Source organism: Alosa pseudoharengus, unplaced genomic scaffold (assembly GCF_046254945.1).
Source record: "Alosa pseudoharengus isolate Yale_2024_CS ecotype anadromous, Long Island Sound unplaced genomic scaffold, YU_APseudo_1.1 YU_APseudo_1.1_scf_7, whole genome shotgun sequence".
Classification (NCBI taxonomy): domain Eukaryota; kingdom Metazoa; phylum Chordata; class Actinopteri; order Clupeiformes; family Clupeidae; genus Alosa; species Alosa pseudoharengus.
Window position 1 is genome coordinate 16,757,325 of NW_027468859.1, and position 15,441 is coordinate 16,772,765.

The 15,441-nt window shown below is 40.4% G+C and overlaps 1 protein-coding gene and 1 pseudogene across 1 annotated transcript; both read right to left on the reverse strand.

Moving 5' to 3' along the window:
- Positions 1-1,324: 1,324 nt before the first annotated feature.
- LOC143109214 (trace amine-associated receptor 1-like) lies at positions 1,325-2,347 on the reverse strand. Its single transcript, XM_076271870.1, has one exon. It carries the CDS (start codon positions 2,345-2,347, stop codon positions 1,325-1,327), a length of 1,023 nt encoding a protein of 340 aa, XP_076127985.1.
- Positions 2,348-8,243: 5,896 nt separating this feature from the next.
- Positions 8,244-9,344, reverse strand: LOC143109215 (trace amine-associated receptor 1-like; annotated as a pseudogene).
- Between the last annotated feature and the right edge of the window lie 6,097 nt (positions 9,345-15,441).

Here is a 15,441-nt window from a genome sequence, read left to right on the forward strand (position 1 = left end):
ATTAGCCTTCAGTGTCACGGTTTTAGGCTATTGAAAAATAGTTGTGCATAATGCATAAGGATATGTGGAAGCAATTCATTATTTTTTATATGTCATTAGATAAAATAAATGTTCAAAAACTAACAAGTCGAAGACAATCTTTCTGGGATCATAGATGAGATAAGTGTCTTGCCGTGCTCATTTATGATTTTGGTGAACACTACACAATTGACAGAAATTATGTGAGAGCGGGATAGTTAGCAAGGAGCTCTCTCCAGATGTAAAAGTTTACCTTTAGATTGCGTTGCCTATTTCTTAAATGTCATTAAACCCCACAGTAGGCCTAAATTAACGAAATACCATAGCCTAGGTAGGTTAGCAACAAAAACTTTGAGAGATGCAAGTGAGCAAATCAACTTAACATTAGCCTATTATTATTTGTTGGTTCGCATCCACAGTATCACTTAAACTAGCAGCCATGTCTCAATGTTTATGGAATGACCGCTGCAGCTTGAAAGATGTGCATATGTGTGTGAATGGAGAAAAGACTAGGGGAGGCACTAGAATACCTTGCGCACATGCATCTTACTGCAAAACGACACTGTTATTCTTAAAAGTATTGATACTAATAAAATTAGGTATTGTGACATTTTTAATCTCAGGGTATTGCAATGCTTTTGTAGTATCACAAAAGACTACAAAAACACTAGGCCTACGTGGGTTCAATTGTTTCCTACTGCTCAGTTGTCGAAATCGAAAGCATGACAGAGGAAGACACCACTAGGCTACTTCAGATGTTAGTGACTTTCTAAAGAATGGATGCCAGCTAGCATAGCTGTGTTACAGTAGCCTATTCAGAATCAAGAAACTTAAAGTACTCCTTTTGTGAGACATAGGACGCGGGAAACAAAAGTACGCTCCCCAGGTAAGAGCAGGACTACTGGGTTCAGCATCATGCCGTGTTGCATCCTGCATCATACACGTCTATGTTTTCTCTATAGCCGTGTGTCATGAGTGTTATGAAAGTGATAGTGGCATTATGCCAATGAAGGAGTTTTACATAATTACATTGATGGGTTATAGATGCAGATATCAGACTGTGGATAAGGCCTCACTGAGTTTATTGGTTTTGACACAACCTAAAACATACAGTTGTACAGGTTATGTTTAGGTCGGGATGAATCATGATTTATAAGATCAAAATATTTGACAAAGAAATAAAATATTGTAGTACACTGTGTAGAGTCTTTAGACAGTGCCATGAGATTCTTAAAAGCATATGAAGGCCTCAACAATTTCCTTGTGACAAGTATATGAAGCTTGATTCACCTCTTTTACTGAATTTTCAGACTGAAAACAGCTGAATTCTCGAGGAGCCGTTTTGAAATATTTTACCCGACATGATGATTTTCAATGCATGCCTGAACCAACTATAAAAATATGCATAGACCACAGGATTAAATGTTGAATTTAGATATCCAATCCAGGTGACTAAATCAAATACTAACGGTGGAGTTTTATAATCAATATATGGATCAATTGTAAAAACAAGAAAAAAGGGTATCCATGATGACAGAAATACACCCATTATAATGGCAAGGGTTTTGGTAGCTTTCCTCTCCATTCTAGTAAGTGACGACTTCCTAGTGGCATTCATGATTTGAACTGATCGTGCCTGTTCCTGCGCTACAAGGAAGATTTTTAAATATATACTGACTATTATCATACCAGGGATGTAGAATGACAAAGCAGCTGAAAAGGAGCTTGATAGGAAACTATGCAATACAATGCAGCTACCCTCACAAACAACAATGTTATCCAATGCCTGCATTCCTAAAAGGTTTAACTCTTGGAAGACCACTGTATAGCCAAATACAGCTGATACAATCCAGCTAATGGAAGTCATTATTCCAACAGTAGAAATGGTCATCTTAGATTTATACAGGAGAGGATGGCATACAGCATAGTAACGATCAATAGATATCATTGACAAATTGATAATTGACGCAGTGCAACACATCATATCTGTACTAGTGTGGAATTTGCAGAACAACTCTCCGAAATACCAGCATGACTCAACAGATCGCATCACACTAGGGGGCATCACAATGCCACCCAAAAGCAGGTCTGCAGCAGCCAGGGAGAGAATAAGGTAGTTTGTAGGTGTATGGAGCTGTTTGAAATGGATCACAGTAGTGATGACCAGCAGGTTACCAACCACTGTTAATACCACTGTGATTCCAAAGAAAATGTAGAGAGGAGCCCGAATAATAATTGGATATGTGGAATTAGGACAGGAGCCATTCACAGAATTATAGCAGTGAGGAATGTTGCCTGAAGTCTCAGAGTCATTCAGAATGTCTCTCATCTCTGAAGATTAGAGTTGCCTAATAGAAGACAAAATAATAGCAAATCTTCCATGGGACCATTGCACATCTAACTATAACTGTACTGTAATGCACAGTGCAGCCAAATATATTACATCTAATTTGGAATACTTAGACAATACATCCAACTGTCCACCATGTTAATAATGGTGAGAATAACGTCTTTACATTTATGGCTGAGATACTTAACATTGTCAATACACATTACACATTGTCAATAACATAAACAACACAATGTAAAAATTCTGAGCAACTCATTGCAAATGTATCCAGTGGTTGTACCTGAGAATGAAATGACAGAAGCAAAGGCAATAATAGGAGAGATATCATGGTTTAAATCAACCTCACACATACAAAAATGGTGGTTCCCTCCCACTGTTTTGCATATTAGGAACAGACCAATAGACTATTACATCAAAATCAAGAAGGCTGAAAACTATGGTATTACATTAATGGCAACAGTCATGACGGTGATAAAACATGCTCACATGAAACTAGATGTACCGCAGAACGGTACAAAATATGACCGCCGGCGAGTCCTGCACATTCCGCAAAAATAAATCACACTTGTCAATTTGTCTCCATCTCCTACTCCATGCCTGCATGTGTGTGTTTTTATGTGTGTTTGTGTGTGGGTGCGTTAGGGCTGTCACTTTATATTAGAATATCTACGAGCCCCCGTTGTCAAGCAGGCATATCTCAGGATTTTGATTAACCTTAGCTTTGAAACATCTCTATTTTACTTAGCCTACATGTCATTCAACTAGCTAAAATCCACCTCTGTCATATGCTACAATGTTGCTATGTTCTGAACGTCTGTATTGTACAGCCTGGATGCAACATGACAGTTCATTTATACTTAACGAGTTTGGCGAATTAATATACAAGACATGGCAAATTGGATCTACTTCATAGGTGTGCAAATAACATACGGTTAATACACGTTCTAAATTACACAGGACAATGGGAAATTCAACGAAGCAGTGGAATAATGTGAAGAAACAATTGCTCTTTGCAAAGAAACTGCTCTTTGTTGCCCAGATATCTACCAAAGTTAGCATGCTGCCAATGCTGAGCCATCTCTCTTGTAATACCACTTTGTACCTCATGGGGTGCTGTATGACAGGGGCCCTCAATCTTTTCTGTCCAACTATTTATACTTGTAACAGACTGGGGCCCATAAAAAGATCCCCAATTTAGGCTAATCTACTCTAATAATGTATTATAAGTGTATATGAACAGGGTGTCCGCGCGGTAGTAAAAGGTAGTAAAAGGTAGTAAATAGAATCTACCAAAATTAAGGCCCTTGAAAGGTAGTAAAAGGTAATAAATGCAATTTGACTTGGTAGTAATTTTTTCATCACCACCTCAATATATAATGAGTTTACATTTTTTGCTTAATATTTGTGTCTACATGTTTTAACTTCATCTTGCCTAATTAAAAAATATATACGTGCTAACAGGACCTGAGTGAGTCGGAGTCGATAGCAATGACGTAGAAGTAAACTGTGTAGAGTTCCGTGGTTGACAGCCTATCAGCGACGCCAACAAACAACATTTTCGCCTTTTTCCTTCAGTTGATATTACAGGGATACAAACAACGCGCTTTTTGGTGTCTCCTTCACATTGCTTTGGGCGACTTATATGAATCGTGCAGATCCGAAGAGATTTTTAGGGGCCGGGGATGCAGGGATTCTTTTCGGCGACTCTCACGTTTTTCACGTCTCTAGGCCCTGCTGCAGGCTACCAGAGCAGCGTTTATCATATGGGTCCGGTGTCCGGTGCTTCTGTCACTCATCTGATATTTGTTCATGTAGCAAAGGAGCGGTAGATGTAGGCCTAGGCTAGCCTATCACTCTGATAGCAGCTAAGAAAATATAGGCTACACTCACTCCGTTAGGAGGCAACTCTCGGTTTACACTAGGCTACTTCAGCTGGAAGTTTTAACAACTGTGGACTTGACTAGTGTAAGCTTTCGTTCAACTGACGGTAGCGCTGCCATCTGACTGTGATCATCCAGAACCGTGCAATAAAATTCCACCTAGCCCATCAGTAACAAAGTTCGAACTAGTCACTGACATAGTAACCGACAACATTTTTTAACGTAACCTAGACCTAGTATCTAATGTTACGGAATTGCAAGAAAACGAGTGAAAACAATTCCTTACTTTTAACCACCTAAGTGCGCGTGTCATTTATTAAAAACGGTAGAAAACTGAATCAAAGACGGCGCTGGCCATCAACAAAAACACCATGCAGTTTAAAAGTCCCGTTATTTAAAGTCCCAGACATTTAAAGGGACAGCGATCACTCAAGACAGACCTACACCACAACTGAGTGATGAACGTGAAATTCTTTGAATAGCCTATAAAACACTGCATTTAGATGACAACTGCGTGAAGAACCACGCTAATCTGGCGAAATAAGATTATGGCATTCACACATTCAATAGCCTATGAAAACTTGATCAGTTAAATTGTTCTCATAAAAGGAACAGCAGGCCTACAAAATAGTTTTATTGCAGTGACAGAAAACTGCAACATATGAGTTTAAAACCATGTTAAATTTGAAAGCATCTAGCTAGTGACAGGAGGGTTTAGGGGGGGGGGGGGGGGGAAGAAGCTCTGTAACCTACTTGATTCCACAGTCAATGTTCAGTATTTGGCCTATAATTTAGCCTATAATATTGGCATTTGAATCCATGAAAACTAACCAAAATCTGTCATTTCCTATTGACAACAGACCCCAGTAACGCATCGAATCGCATTGCTACACATTTTGAAGTATTGAAAAGAATCAAATAATTGGCTTAAAGAATCTATATTGTATCAAATTGTGATTAAACTTGATTTACACTCCAAAATGGCATCCTTACCTACCTACCTAACTGTTGTTTTGGGAAGTATTTATCATGCAAGCATCGTGCATCCATGCTGAGTAATGCAATGAAATCATATTTTTCAATTTTGCATTAGTAAAGCAGTCCACTGATGTGCATGTTTTCACGGACTGCTTTAGTGTCAAATGTGCAACAACAATACCATACCAATAATAATGGCTTTATATATCCATATAAATAGGCCTATCCTTAGACTGGAGTTGTTGTTTTTTTTTTGGGGGGGGGGGGGGTAGTCGGTGGTGTTTGTTCTTCATTTTTCACCACACATGTTTGGTGTTTTAGCGTCATTTGTGCCAAGGTTATCATTCACCTTATTAGGGCTAAGGGCTGGTTAGGATAACTCAAGGGCTAGGGTTAAGGTAAGGACAACTGAAACTGAGACACTACAAAAAAACATTGTCATTGACAATGACCATACTTAATGATCACAATTTGAAATTATTAGTCTACCTAATATTTATGATTTATACCTTATAGCAAGTAGTAAGTGGTGCTTTGCATACCCCCCCCCCCTCCCCAAAAAAAAAAAAGGGCTGCTGCTTGATGTCGTGTTGGTAGTAAACAATATTGTGGAGGTAGTAAAAAAGGTAGTAAAAAGTAGTAAATTCAACTCTATGATTCCTGCATATACCCTGATGAAGAGTTCAGATGCAAAACCCTCTAAACACCACCTCAGTGGTGCAGGAGGTATAGTAATCCTTCCCTGCTATGCTTGAAATGCAGATCCTGTTACTTCTTTCAACTGTAAAATCTCGACCCACAAGTAGAGGTCTGCATTCCCGCAGGAGTCCCGCGGGACCCATGTGTCGCGACCCAAAAGAGTGCGGCGCGGGACATGTTTTGAAAGCACTATGCGGGATGAGAGAGGTGCGTTTGCAGGTGCGGGAGAAACAGATGATTCACTGCATTCCAGCCAATTAAAATATACGTAAAATATTATAGAAATGACTAAAGTAGTGTATGGAATTATAGTTAAGCTGAATATCGTGTTTACGCAGCATTAAAAAAAGTTTTAAGCTACCTAACTGATGGATATTGTCGTTTAAGCCTACGTAGTGTTGTCAAGATGGGTGGTGGTAGTGTAGTGGTTAAGGAGCTGGGATAGTGTGCAGTAGCCTGAAAGTTGTCAGTTCAATTCCCGGCTTCCACCGTTGTGCCCTTGAGCAAGGCACTTAACCCCAAGTTGCTCCGGGGACAATGTGATCCCTTGTAATATAGCTGACATATGTAAGGCACTTTGGTCAAGAAGTGTCTGCTAAATGTAATGTAATGTAAAGTGATTTTGATACTTTCTCGCTACTTTTTAAAAAATGTATTTGATTTTGGGGCCCCCACCACCTTGACATAATCAGTAGTATATGTGTGTGATCAATCATACCAGTGGCAATCCTAGATTCAGCTTGATCCTTCACAACCCCGGAAAATTAAGCCTTATGTCATATGTTTCTATTTCATATATTTTGGAATTCATAAAGCTTTATATATTTTGAGGGAGTAGCGAGCTAGCTCTCTGTTTTGTTTGTCAACAGAAGTGATGTTACCCAACATCGCTTAGAGCACCTTTAAGCATATCTTTAATGTGGTGTGTAGGTCTAATTGAGTGCACATTGGTGGTGTGTAGGTCTAATTGTTTTAGGCTAGTGAAAAATAGTTGTGCATAATGCATAAGGATATGTGGAAGCAATTCATTATGTTCTATGTCATTAGATAAAATAAATGTTCAAAAACTAACAAGTCGAAGACAATCTTTCTGGGATCACAGATGAGATAAGTGTCTTGTCATGCTCATAGGCCTAAATTAACAAAATTTCCATAGCCTAGGAAGGTTAGCAACAAAAACTTTGAGAGATGCAAGTGAGCAAATCAACTTAACATTAGCCTATTATTATTTGTTGCTTTGCGGCCATAGTATCACTTAAACTAGCAGCCATGTCTCAATGTTTATGGCATGACAGCTGCAGCTTGAAAGATGTGCATATGTGTGTGAATGGAGAAAAGACTAGGGGAGGCACTAGAATATCTTGCGCACATGCATCTTACTGCAAAACGACACTGTTATTCTTAAAAGTATTGATTAGGTATTGTGACATTTTTAATCTCAGGGTATTACAATACTTTTGTAGTATCACAAAAGACTACAGACACTAGGCCTACGTGGGTTCAATTCTTTCCTGCTGCTCAGTTGTCGAAATCGAAAGCATGACAGAGGAAGAGGACACCACTAGGCTACTTCAGATGTTAGTGCCTTTCTAAAGAATGGATGCCAGCTAGCATAGCTGTGTTACAGTAGCCTATTCAGAATCAAGAAACTTAAAATCAGACATCTGGCACTCTTTTTCAGTTGTGTGTGTCAAGTGCTCCTTTTGTGAGGCAGAAGACAACATAGGACGCGGGGAACAAAAGTACGCTCCCCAGGCAAGAGCGGGACTACTGGGTTCAGCGTCATGCTGTGTTGCATCCTGCATCATACACGTCTATGTTTTCTCTATAGCCGTGTGTCATTTAGTTTCATTTCTTCACCCTATAAATGACTGGCTTTATATCTTTCGTTTGGTAGAGTGTTATGAACGTGATAGTGGCATTATGCCAATGAGGGAGTGAATCAGACAAGCTCCTGACTGCAGTCAATGAGCAGCTAGGAGGACTTGACCAGTTAAAATCAATAAATACTGTAAACCTGAGAACAGTGGGGTCCACAAAAAAGGGCCGGTTTTACGCTGGTAACCACTTGGAATGGGTTTTTTTTGTGACACAGGAAAGTAGACATGTTGAACTACCTTGATTGGTTATAAATGCAGATATCAGATTGTGGATAAGGCCTCACTGAGTTTATTGGTTTTGACACAACCTAAAACATACAGTTGTACAGGTTATGTTTAGTTCGGGATGAGTCATGATTTATAAGATCAAAATATTTGACAAAGAAATAAAATATTGTAGTACACTGTGTAGAGTCTTTAGACAGTGCCATGAGATTCTTAAAAGCATATGAAGGCCTCAACAATTTCCTTGTGACAAGTATATGAAGCTTGATTCAACTTTTTTACAGAAATTTCAGACTGAAAACAGCTGAATTCTTGAGGAGCCGTTTTGAAATATTTTTTACCCGACATGATGATTTTGAATGCATGCCTGAACCAACTATAAAAATATGCATAGACCACAGGATTAAATGTTGAATTTAGATATCCAATCCAGGTGACTAAATCATACACTAACAGTGGAGTTTTATAACCAAAATATGGATCAACTGTAAAAACAAGAAAAAAGGGTATCCATGATGACAGAAATACACCCATTATAATGGCAAGGGTTTTGGTCGCCTTCCTCTCCATTTTAGTCAGTGACGACTTCCTAGTAGCATTCATGATTTGAACTGATCGTGCCTGTTCCTGCTCTACAAGGAAGATTTTTAAATATATACTGACTATTATCAAGCCAGGGATGTAGAATGACAATGCAGCTGAAAAGGAGCTTGATAGCAAACTATGCAATACAATGCAGCTACCCTCACAAACAACAATGTTATCCAATGCCTGCATTCCTAAAAGGTTTAACTCTTGGAAGACTACTATATAGCCAAATATAGCTGATACAATCTAGCTAATGGAAGTCATTATTCCAACAGTAGAAATGGTCATCTTAGATTTATACAGGAGTGGATGGCATACAGCATAGTAACGATCAATAGATATCATTGACAAATTGATAATTGACGCAGTGCAACACACCATATCTGTACTAGCGTGGATTTTGCACATTAACTCTCCAAAATACCAGCATGACTCAACAGATCACATCACACTAGGGGGCATCACAATGACACCCAAAAGCAGGTCTGCAGCAGCCAGGGAGAGAATAAGGTAGTTTGTAGGTGTATGGAGCTGTTTGAAATTGATCACAATGGTGCTGACCAGCAGGTTACCAACCACTGTTAATACCACTGTGATTCCAAAGAAAATGTAGAGAGGAGCCCGAATAATAATTGGATATGTGGAATTAGGACAGGAGCCATTCACAGAATTATAGCAGAGAGGAATGTTGCCTGAAGTCTCAGAGTCATTCAGAATGTCTCTCATCTCTGAAGATTAGTGTTGCCTAATAGAAGACAAAATAATAGCAAATCTTCCATGGGACCATTGCACATCTAACTGTAATTGTACTGTAATGCACAGTGCAGTCAAATATATCTATCTATAAAGCAAGAAGTGTCTATGTGTCTGGATGTCTGTGTGTCAGACTGACCTAAGATTTCGTATGTGGCTCGCGCGTGGCACAAAGGTGTGCACTCTCGACTTTGAAGATTTTTGAATGCATATTTCAAAATATGCTTATTTACGTAGGACGTTTATCGCTGCACTGCACTGTTTCCAAGGGGACCAGTTTCAGGGGAGCTCCACTCCATGGGTCGTGTACTGACAGGTCTCACTTTGATGATAGTCAGTCGCAATTTAAAAAACGGATTACTCGGGAACCGCTTGTGGGTTAAGATGCAAGATGATTATCATGTCTGACCTCAACAATAAAGACTCCCTGTATGCAGTTTGCTTGCATAAAATTATTACGCGGATTTTGCAACAACACGCCAACAAACACGGGTAGGGCCTATGTAGTGACCACTCAAAATAAAAGTATGTGCAATAAACTGACGCTTCGAATAGCCCAGGCTACTTTGGACTTGAGACTTTGACTAAACAAACGACAATTCCGACTGCAAGGTCCCAAATTGACCGATAGGCTAATGTCACAAAGCCAACGTTAGACAAAGTTCAGCAGACTGAGCGACGTCACTTATCACGCCATCAAACACGGGTATGTAGTGACCACTCAAAATCAAAGCATGTGCAATAAACTGACGCTTCGAATAGCATTAGGAAGTTATTCAGTAAGCTATACACATTTAGCCTTAACTCAAAACAGTTGTTAGGCATGTCATTCTGATCTGTAGAAATGTCACATGCAGCCATGCCTAAATTTATTACACATGCAGAGGCCACATTAATTATAGGCTAATATATTATAATATTCAGTATTCATTATTGAATGCTTAACTGGAATGATGTTTCCCCATCATCCTATTTTTAAAGCAGGCATACCTGTGGGCATGTAATTGAGCTATGTGTTTTCTTCAGGAATGGCATGTTTGAACAGGCACTGCACTAGTTAAATCTAATTTAGAATACTTACAGTAGACAATACATCCAACTGTCCACCATGTTAATAATGGTGAGAATAACATCTTTACATTTATGGCTGAGATACTTAATGAGATACTGTCAATACACAATACACATTGTCAATAAAATAAACAACACAATGTAAAAATTCTGAGCAACTCATTGCAAATGTATCCAGTGGTTGTACCTGAGAATGAAATGACAGAAGCAAAGGCAATAATAAGAGAGATATCATGGTTTAAATCAACCTCACACATACAAAAATGTTGGTTCCCTCCAAAATCAAGAAGGCTGAAAACTATGGCATTACATTAATGGCAACAGTCATGACTGATAAAACATGCTCACATGAAACTAGATGTACCGCAGAACGGTACAAAATATGACCTCCGCCCAGTCCTGCACATTCCGCAAAAATAAATAACACTAGTCAATTTGTCTCCATCTCCTACTCCATGCCTGCATGTGTGTGTTTTTTTTATGTGTGTTAGGGCTGTCACTTTTGAGAGAGATCAAATTTGAACGGAGATCAAATATCAAGCAATGTATTCGAATATTTGAATATCTACGAGCCCCCCCCCCCCCCCCCCACCAACAAAAAAAAAATACCGTAAGGGAGATTCAATCACAAAAGCATTAACAGTCTGACAGTCATAAACAGGACTTAGACCATAGCCTGGGCAAGTTGATCGATTTATACATGTCCCCAAACAAGCTTCCCATGGCACCTAAGGCCGGAGCCACGTCCCCTCTCTTGCGCACAGTCGCTGTCGGTCTTACTCTCAGCTTCCTTCAGCTCCTGAGATAGGAGGCAGGCGAAAGGTGAACCAAGCGGCTGAACCGGGGGTCCAGAAGGGCCGCTTTATTGACAAGCATCCATTCGGTGTTGTTTTCACTGTAGCACGGTTTGAAATTGTCGACCATACTGGCTAAGAATAATGGAAATAATAAAATTAATTAATCAATGATTGTATCTGAAACTAATTGTTTTGTTTTTAGCTTGTGTTATTAACCAGGCCCGGAGTGGGTAATCGTGAGAATCGGGAGAATTCCCGGTGGGCCGTTTCACTTTTGGGCCGGTCGAGGGAAAAATATTGGCATTTGTCACGTTAATCTATTTTCTCTTAAAGTTGGCTACACACATTCGCATTCTATGCCTAACACCGCAGCCTCTGCATGGGTTGTTCTCCCCTCCCAAGAAGAGTTAATTGGTTGGGTCCATATAGCCCTAAAAAGTTTTCTCAGATACTAGCCGGGCCGGCCCTACCGTAGTGATAAGCGTCAGGGAGGATGGATGGTAGAAAGATGCCATGAGGGACTGAAAAGGCCTGGTAAAAAGACGAAAAGTATTGGAGGGAAATGCTGCCAAATGTGCCATGCTTCCAATTTTTTTTTTGAAGAGGACAGACATAAGTGGCAACTGGTAAAGAGAGATAGCCATGATTATAACGGCGTAATTGGGCTAATATTCGCATTTCGCTATTCGCAAGTAACATATTAAATGAATTAAAATATTAGCATTTTGGTATCATCCAATATTATGCAAATATTGATAACAAAACTCAAGCTTGATCTGTGTATGCAGTAGCCTATAGGCCTAAAAACAAAAGTAGCCTGAGCAGCAGATCAGCCAGTCCCCCGCTGAAAATGATGAGCCCGAAATTAACTATGGCTATAGGGACAAGTCGAAAGGATAATAGAGTTAACCATATGAATTAAAGTTATTTTATGGAAGAAAGAACAGTAGGCTATGACAGCATGATCATGATCAACCTATATGGCTTGTTTGCTCAGAAGTGGGTGTAGTAAAGGAGCAAATCACCAAACAACAACATGATAGCTGACCCATGCAGAAAAAAACATGTAAACAATACAGTAGTTCAATATGCCTCTTAGTGGAGTTGTGGGATACATTTCAAATGCTTTATTTCTTCCTTACTGTTTTTGTTAACTTATCAACCTATCCTTGTGGAATAGTGGAATATTAGCCTATAATAAAAACTACAGGATAGTAAGAGCTGAAATGTTGCCTTATTTATCCAATTTCCACCACCACTAAAAAAGTGAGCCGGTCTTGGGCCTGAAACTCCCGGGCTGAAAAGTGGCCCCACTCCGGCCCTGTTATTAACTGTCATATTTTGATAGGTTATACTAATAGACTTGGGAAATTAGACTGTTAATGTTAAGCAGTAGCCTGTGCTAAAAGAAATAGATAGATAGATAGATAGATAGATACTTTATTGATCCCCAGGGGAAATTCAAGGAAATAGAAGGAAAAGAAGGCACAATAGCCTACCTTTCACTTCTTTTTAAAGTATTTTTTGGGGGCTTTTTTATCTGACAGGATAGTGGAGAATGACAGGAAGTGAGTGGGAGAGAGAGTCGGGGTGGGATCTGGAAAGGACCACGGGGCGGGAATCGAACTCGGGTCGCCGGCGTAACGGTGCAGGTGCCCCAGCCAGTTGCGCCACGGCTGGGGCCTACCTTTCACTTCTTTGATAGCTGCTCTCTGTGTTGCGTCAGGAGTGGTCAGCTGAGAGACCATAACATGTTGTAAAGGAAGGACGGCGGATGCTGTAGGGTAGGCATCGGTGGAGAGGGCCTGAGGTATAATTTTGAATGGTTTCAGTGTGTCTTTTAGTTGTTTAACCACAGACCATGTCCAGATTTCCAAGTGGGCCATTTTCTTTTCAAAAATGACACGGCCACGGTTGCATGCTTGCTGTATGGCGGCACAGCAGATCATGTCATACGTTGTGTTCCGTCTCGTGACGCAGTCATTTATCAGTCTCTCCTCTTTTAGTCTGAGAAGCTCCTGCTTTGCCTCCAACAGGAAGCAGTCAGCAGGAGACTTTCCAAAATGAGCTGCCTTTTTTTGACTCTGAGGAAGACACAGTGCGTCGAAACGTCAGTTGTTTGTGCACCTTAATAAAAAAAACTTTAAAAGTTCTCTGAGTGCTCCGGTCATCCCTGGGTGTAGTCTCTCTGAAGTGGCCCAGCCAGTCTTTATGAGCTGCCGTCTGTTTAAGGCGAGAAAGGGCAGTATCAATAGCCCTCACCTCTAGTCCCTTACGCACTGCTAGGTTTAACGTGTGTGCCAAGCAAGGTATATGCATGAGGCCTAAATCGCGTATGGCTTTCACATAATTCTGCGCATTGTCTGTGGTGACCGCTAATGCTTCACGGAATATATCCCAGTCGTCCAGGGTGTTACTGATGCTCTCTGCGACATGGGCAGCTGTGTGACTTCCCCTTAAACGAAATTATCTAGGTCCCATGTGTCTGAAATGAAGTAAGCTGTGATTGTTACGTAAGCATGTGTGGTCAGTGATGTCCACCCCTCTGTAGTTAGAGCTACACATTAAGTATAAGTAAGTATATAAGCTGAAGTGCCCTTGAGCAAGGCACCTAACCCCTCACTGCTCCCCGAGCGCCGCTGTTGATGCAGGCAGCTCACTGCGCTGGGATTAGTGTGTGCTTCACCTCACTGTGTGTACACTGTGTGCATATGTGTGTGTGTGTGTGTGTGTGTGTGTGTGTGTGTTTGTATGTGTGTGTGTGCATATCTTTCTGTGTGTGTTTGCGTGTGTTCATGAGTGTGTGTGTGGATGTGCTCGATGGTGTTTTATGCCCCCAACGTCATCTTCCAGGCAGCGCTGCCACCGCTGACTTAAAGACACCTAATACTAAACCTAACCCCAACCCTAGTACCTTCCAGGCAACGCTGCCTTGAAAACAATGTTGAGGGCATAAAACCCCAATAAACATGTGGGTGTGTGGTGTACAGTCACTACATGTATACATATATTAATTTATTGTATGGTCCCCCATGAACGAAATTCCATGAAACTTGGCATGCATGAAATTGCTTTATTCTTGCACTGGTAGTCAAGCGAGCGGGTGTGTCAACGACAACGGTAAGTTACCAGGGCTGTCTGTCAATACATAGGCCTAACGTTACCCCATAAAAGGCCAGAGTGAAACATTTTAATATTCCCTTTTCCCTTCAGCATACATACAAACCCCTTTTTGTGGTGTGTAGATCAGCTATGCCACCCAAGAAGAAGAAAAGGGACATACTAAGCTTTTTCATAAAGCAGAGTGTAACTAAGCAAAACTAGATGTGCCGCAGAGCGTACAAAATATGACCACCGCCCACTCCAGCACATTTTTTCCACAAAAAGAAATCACACTAAAAGGCCTATATGATTCTAACTGTCTCACTAAATTGCATTATCCACACTCAATTCTCACTGGTATCTGCTAGACAACAAGTACCAAAACATGATTAGTTCATAGATTTCACATGTAAAATTAATTTTATACAACCCCACCTCCATCTTGCCTGTTCATAATTCTGAGAAATTCTTGAAATGTGTGCATGTACATGTTTATGTTATGTGTGTGTGAGTGTGTGTGTGTGTGTGTGTGCGTGCTTGTGTGTGTGCCTGCGTATGTGCCTGTGCATGCAAGCGTACATATGTCTACTGAGTATGTGTCATACGTATGATTACTGTGAATGTATGTGTGTGTGTGTGTATCTGTTTGTGCACATGTGTGCACATGAAATGGGTTAACATGACCCCTGGAGGCAAACATACGGAAAAATTGTCATCCTAGGCCCTACAGTTCTCAAGATATTCACAGAGAACTGTGTCTGCCCTACCCTCCTTTCGGGGGTCCAGTCCAGCGGGGGGGCTACAGATCAAAACGAAAAATGACGGTTCCATGCTATCCATGTGGGGGTACATGCCCACCAAGTTTTGTGTACCCCGGTCTTTCAGTGTCCCGGGAATCCTTGTTGGTGTACGTCACTAAATGTACACATAAATTATTTTATTGTAAGGCCCCCCATGAACGAAAGTACACAAAACTTGGCATGCATTCGGAGGGTGTCATAATGATCCTACACTTTTAATTTCGTGCAGTTTTGACCTTGTCAGCCAGAGATATTGTGATGAAAACACCTAATTTTTTGCTTTTTCATTTTTAACTAGGT

Coding starts and splice junctions, on each gene's coding strand:
- LOC143109214 (XM_076271870.1), bottom strand. CDS start 2,347: ATGAGAGACATTCTGAATGACTCTGAGACTTCAGGCAACATTCCTCAC.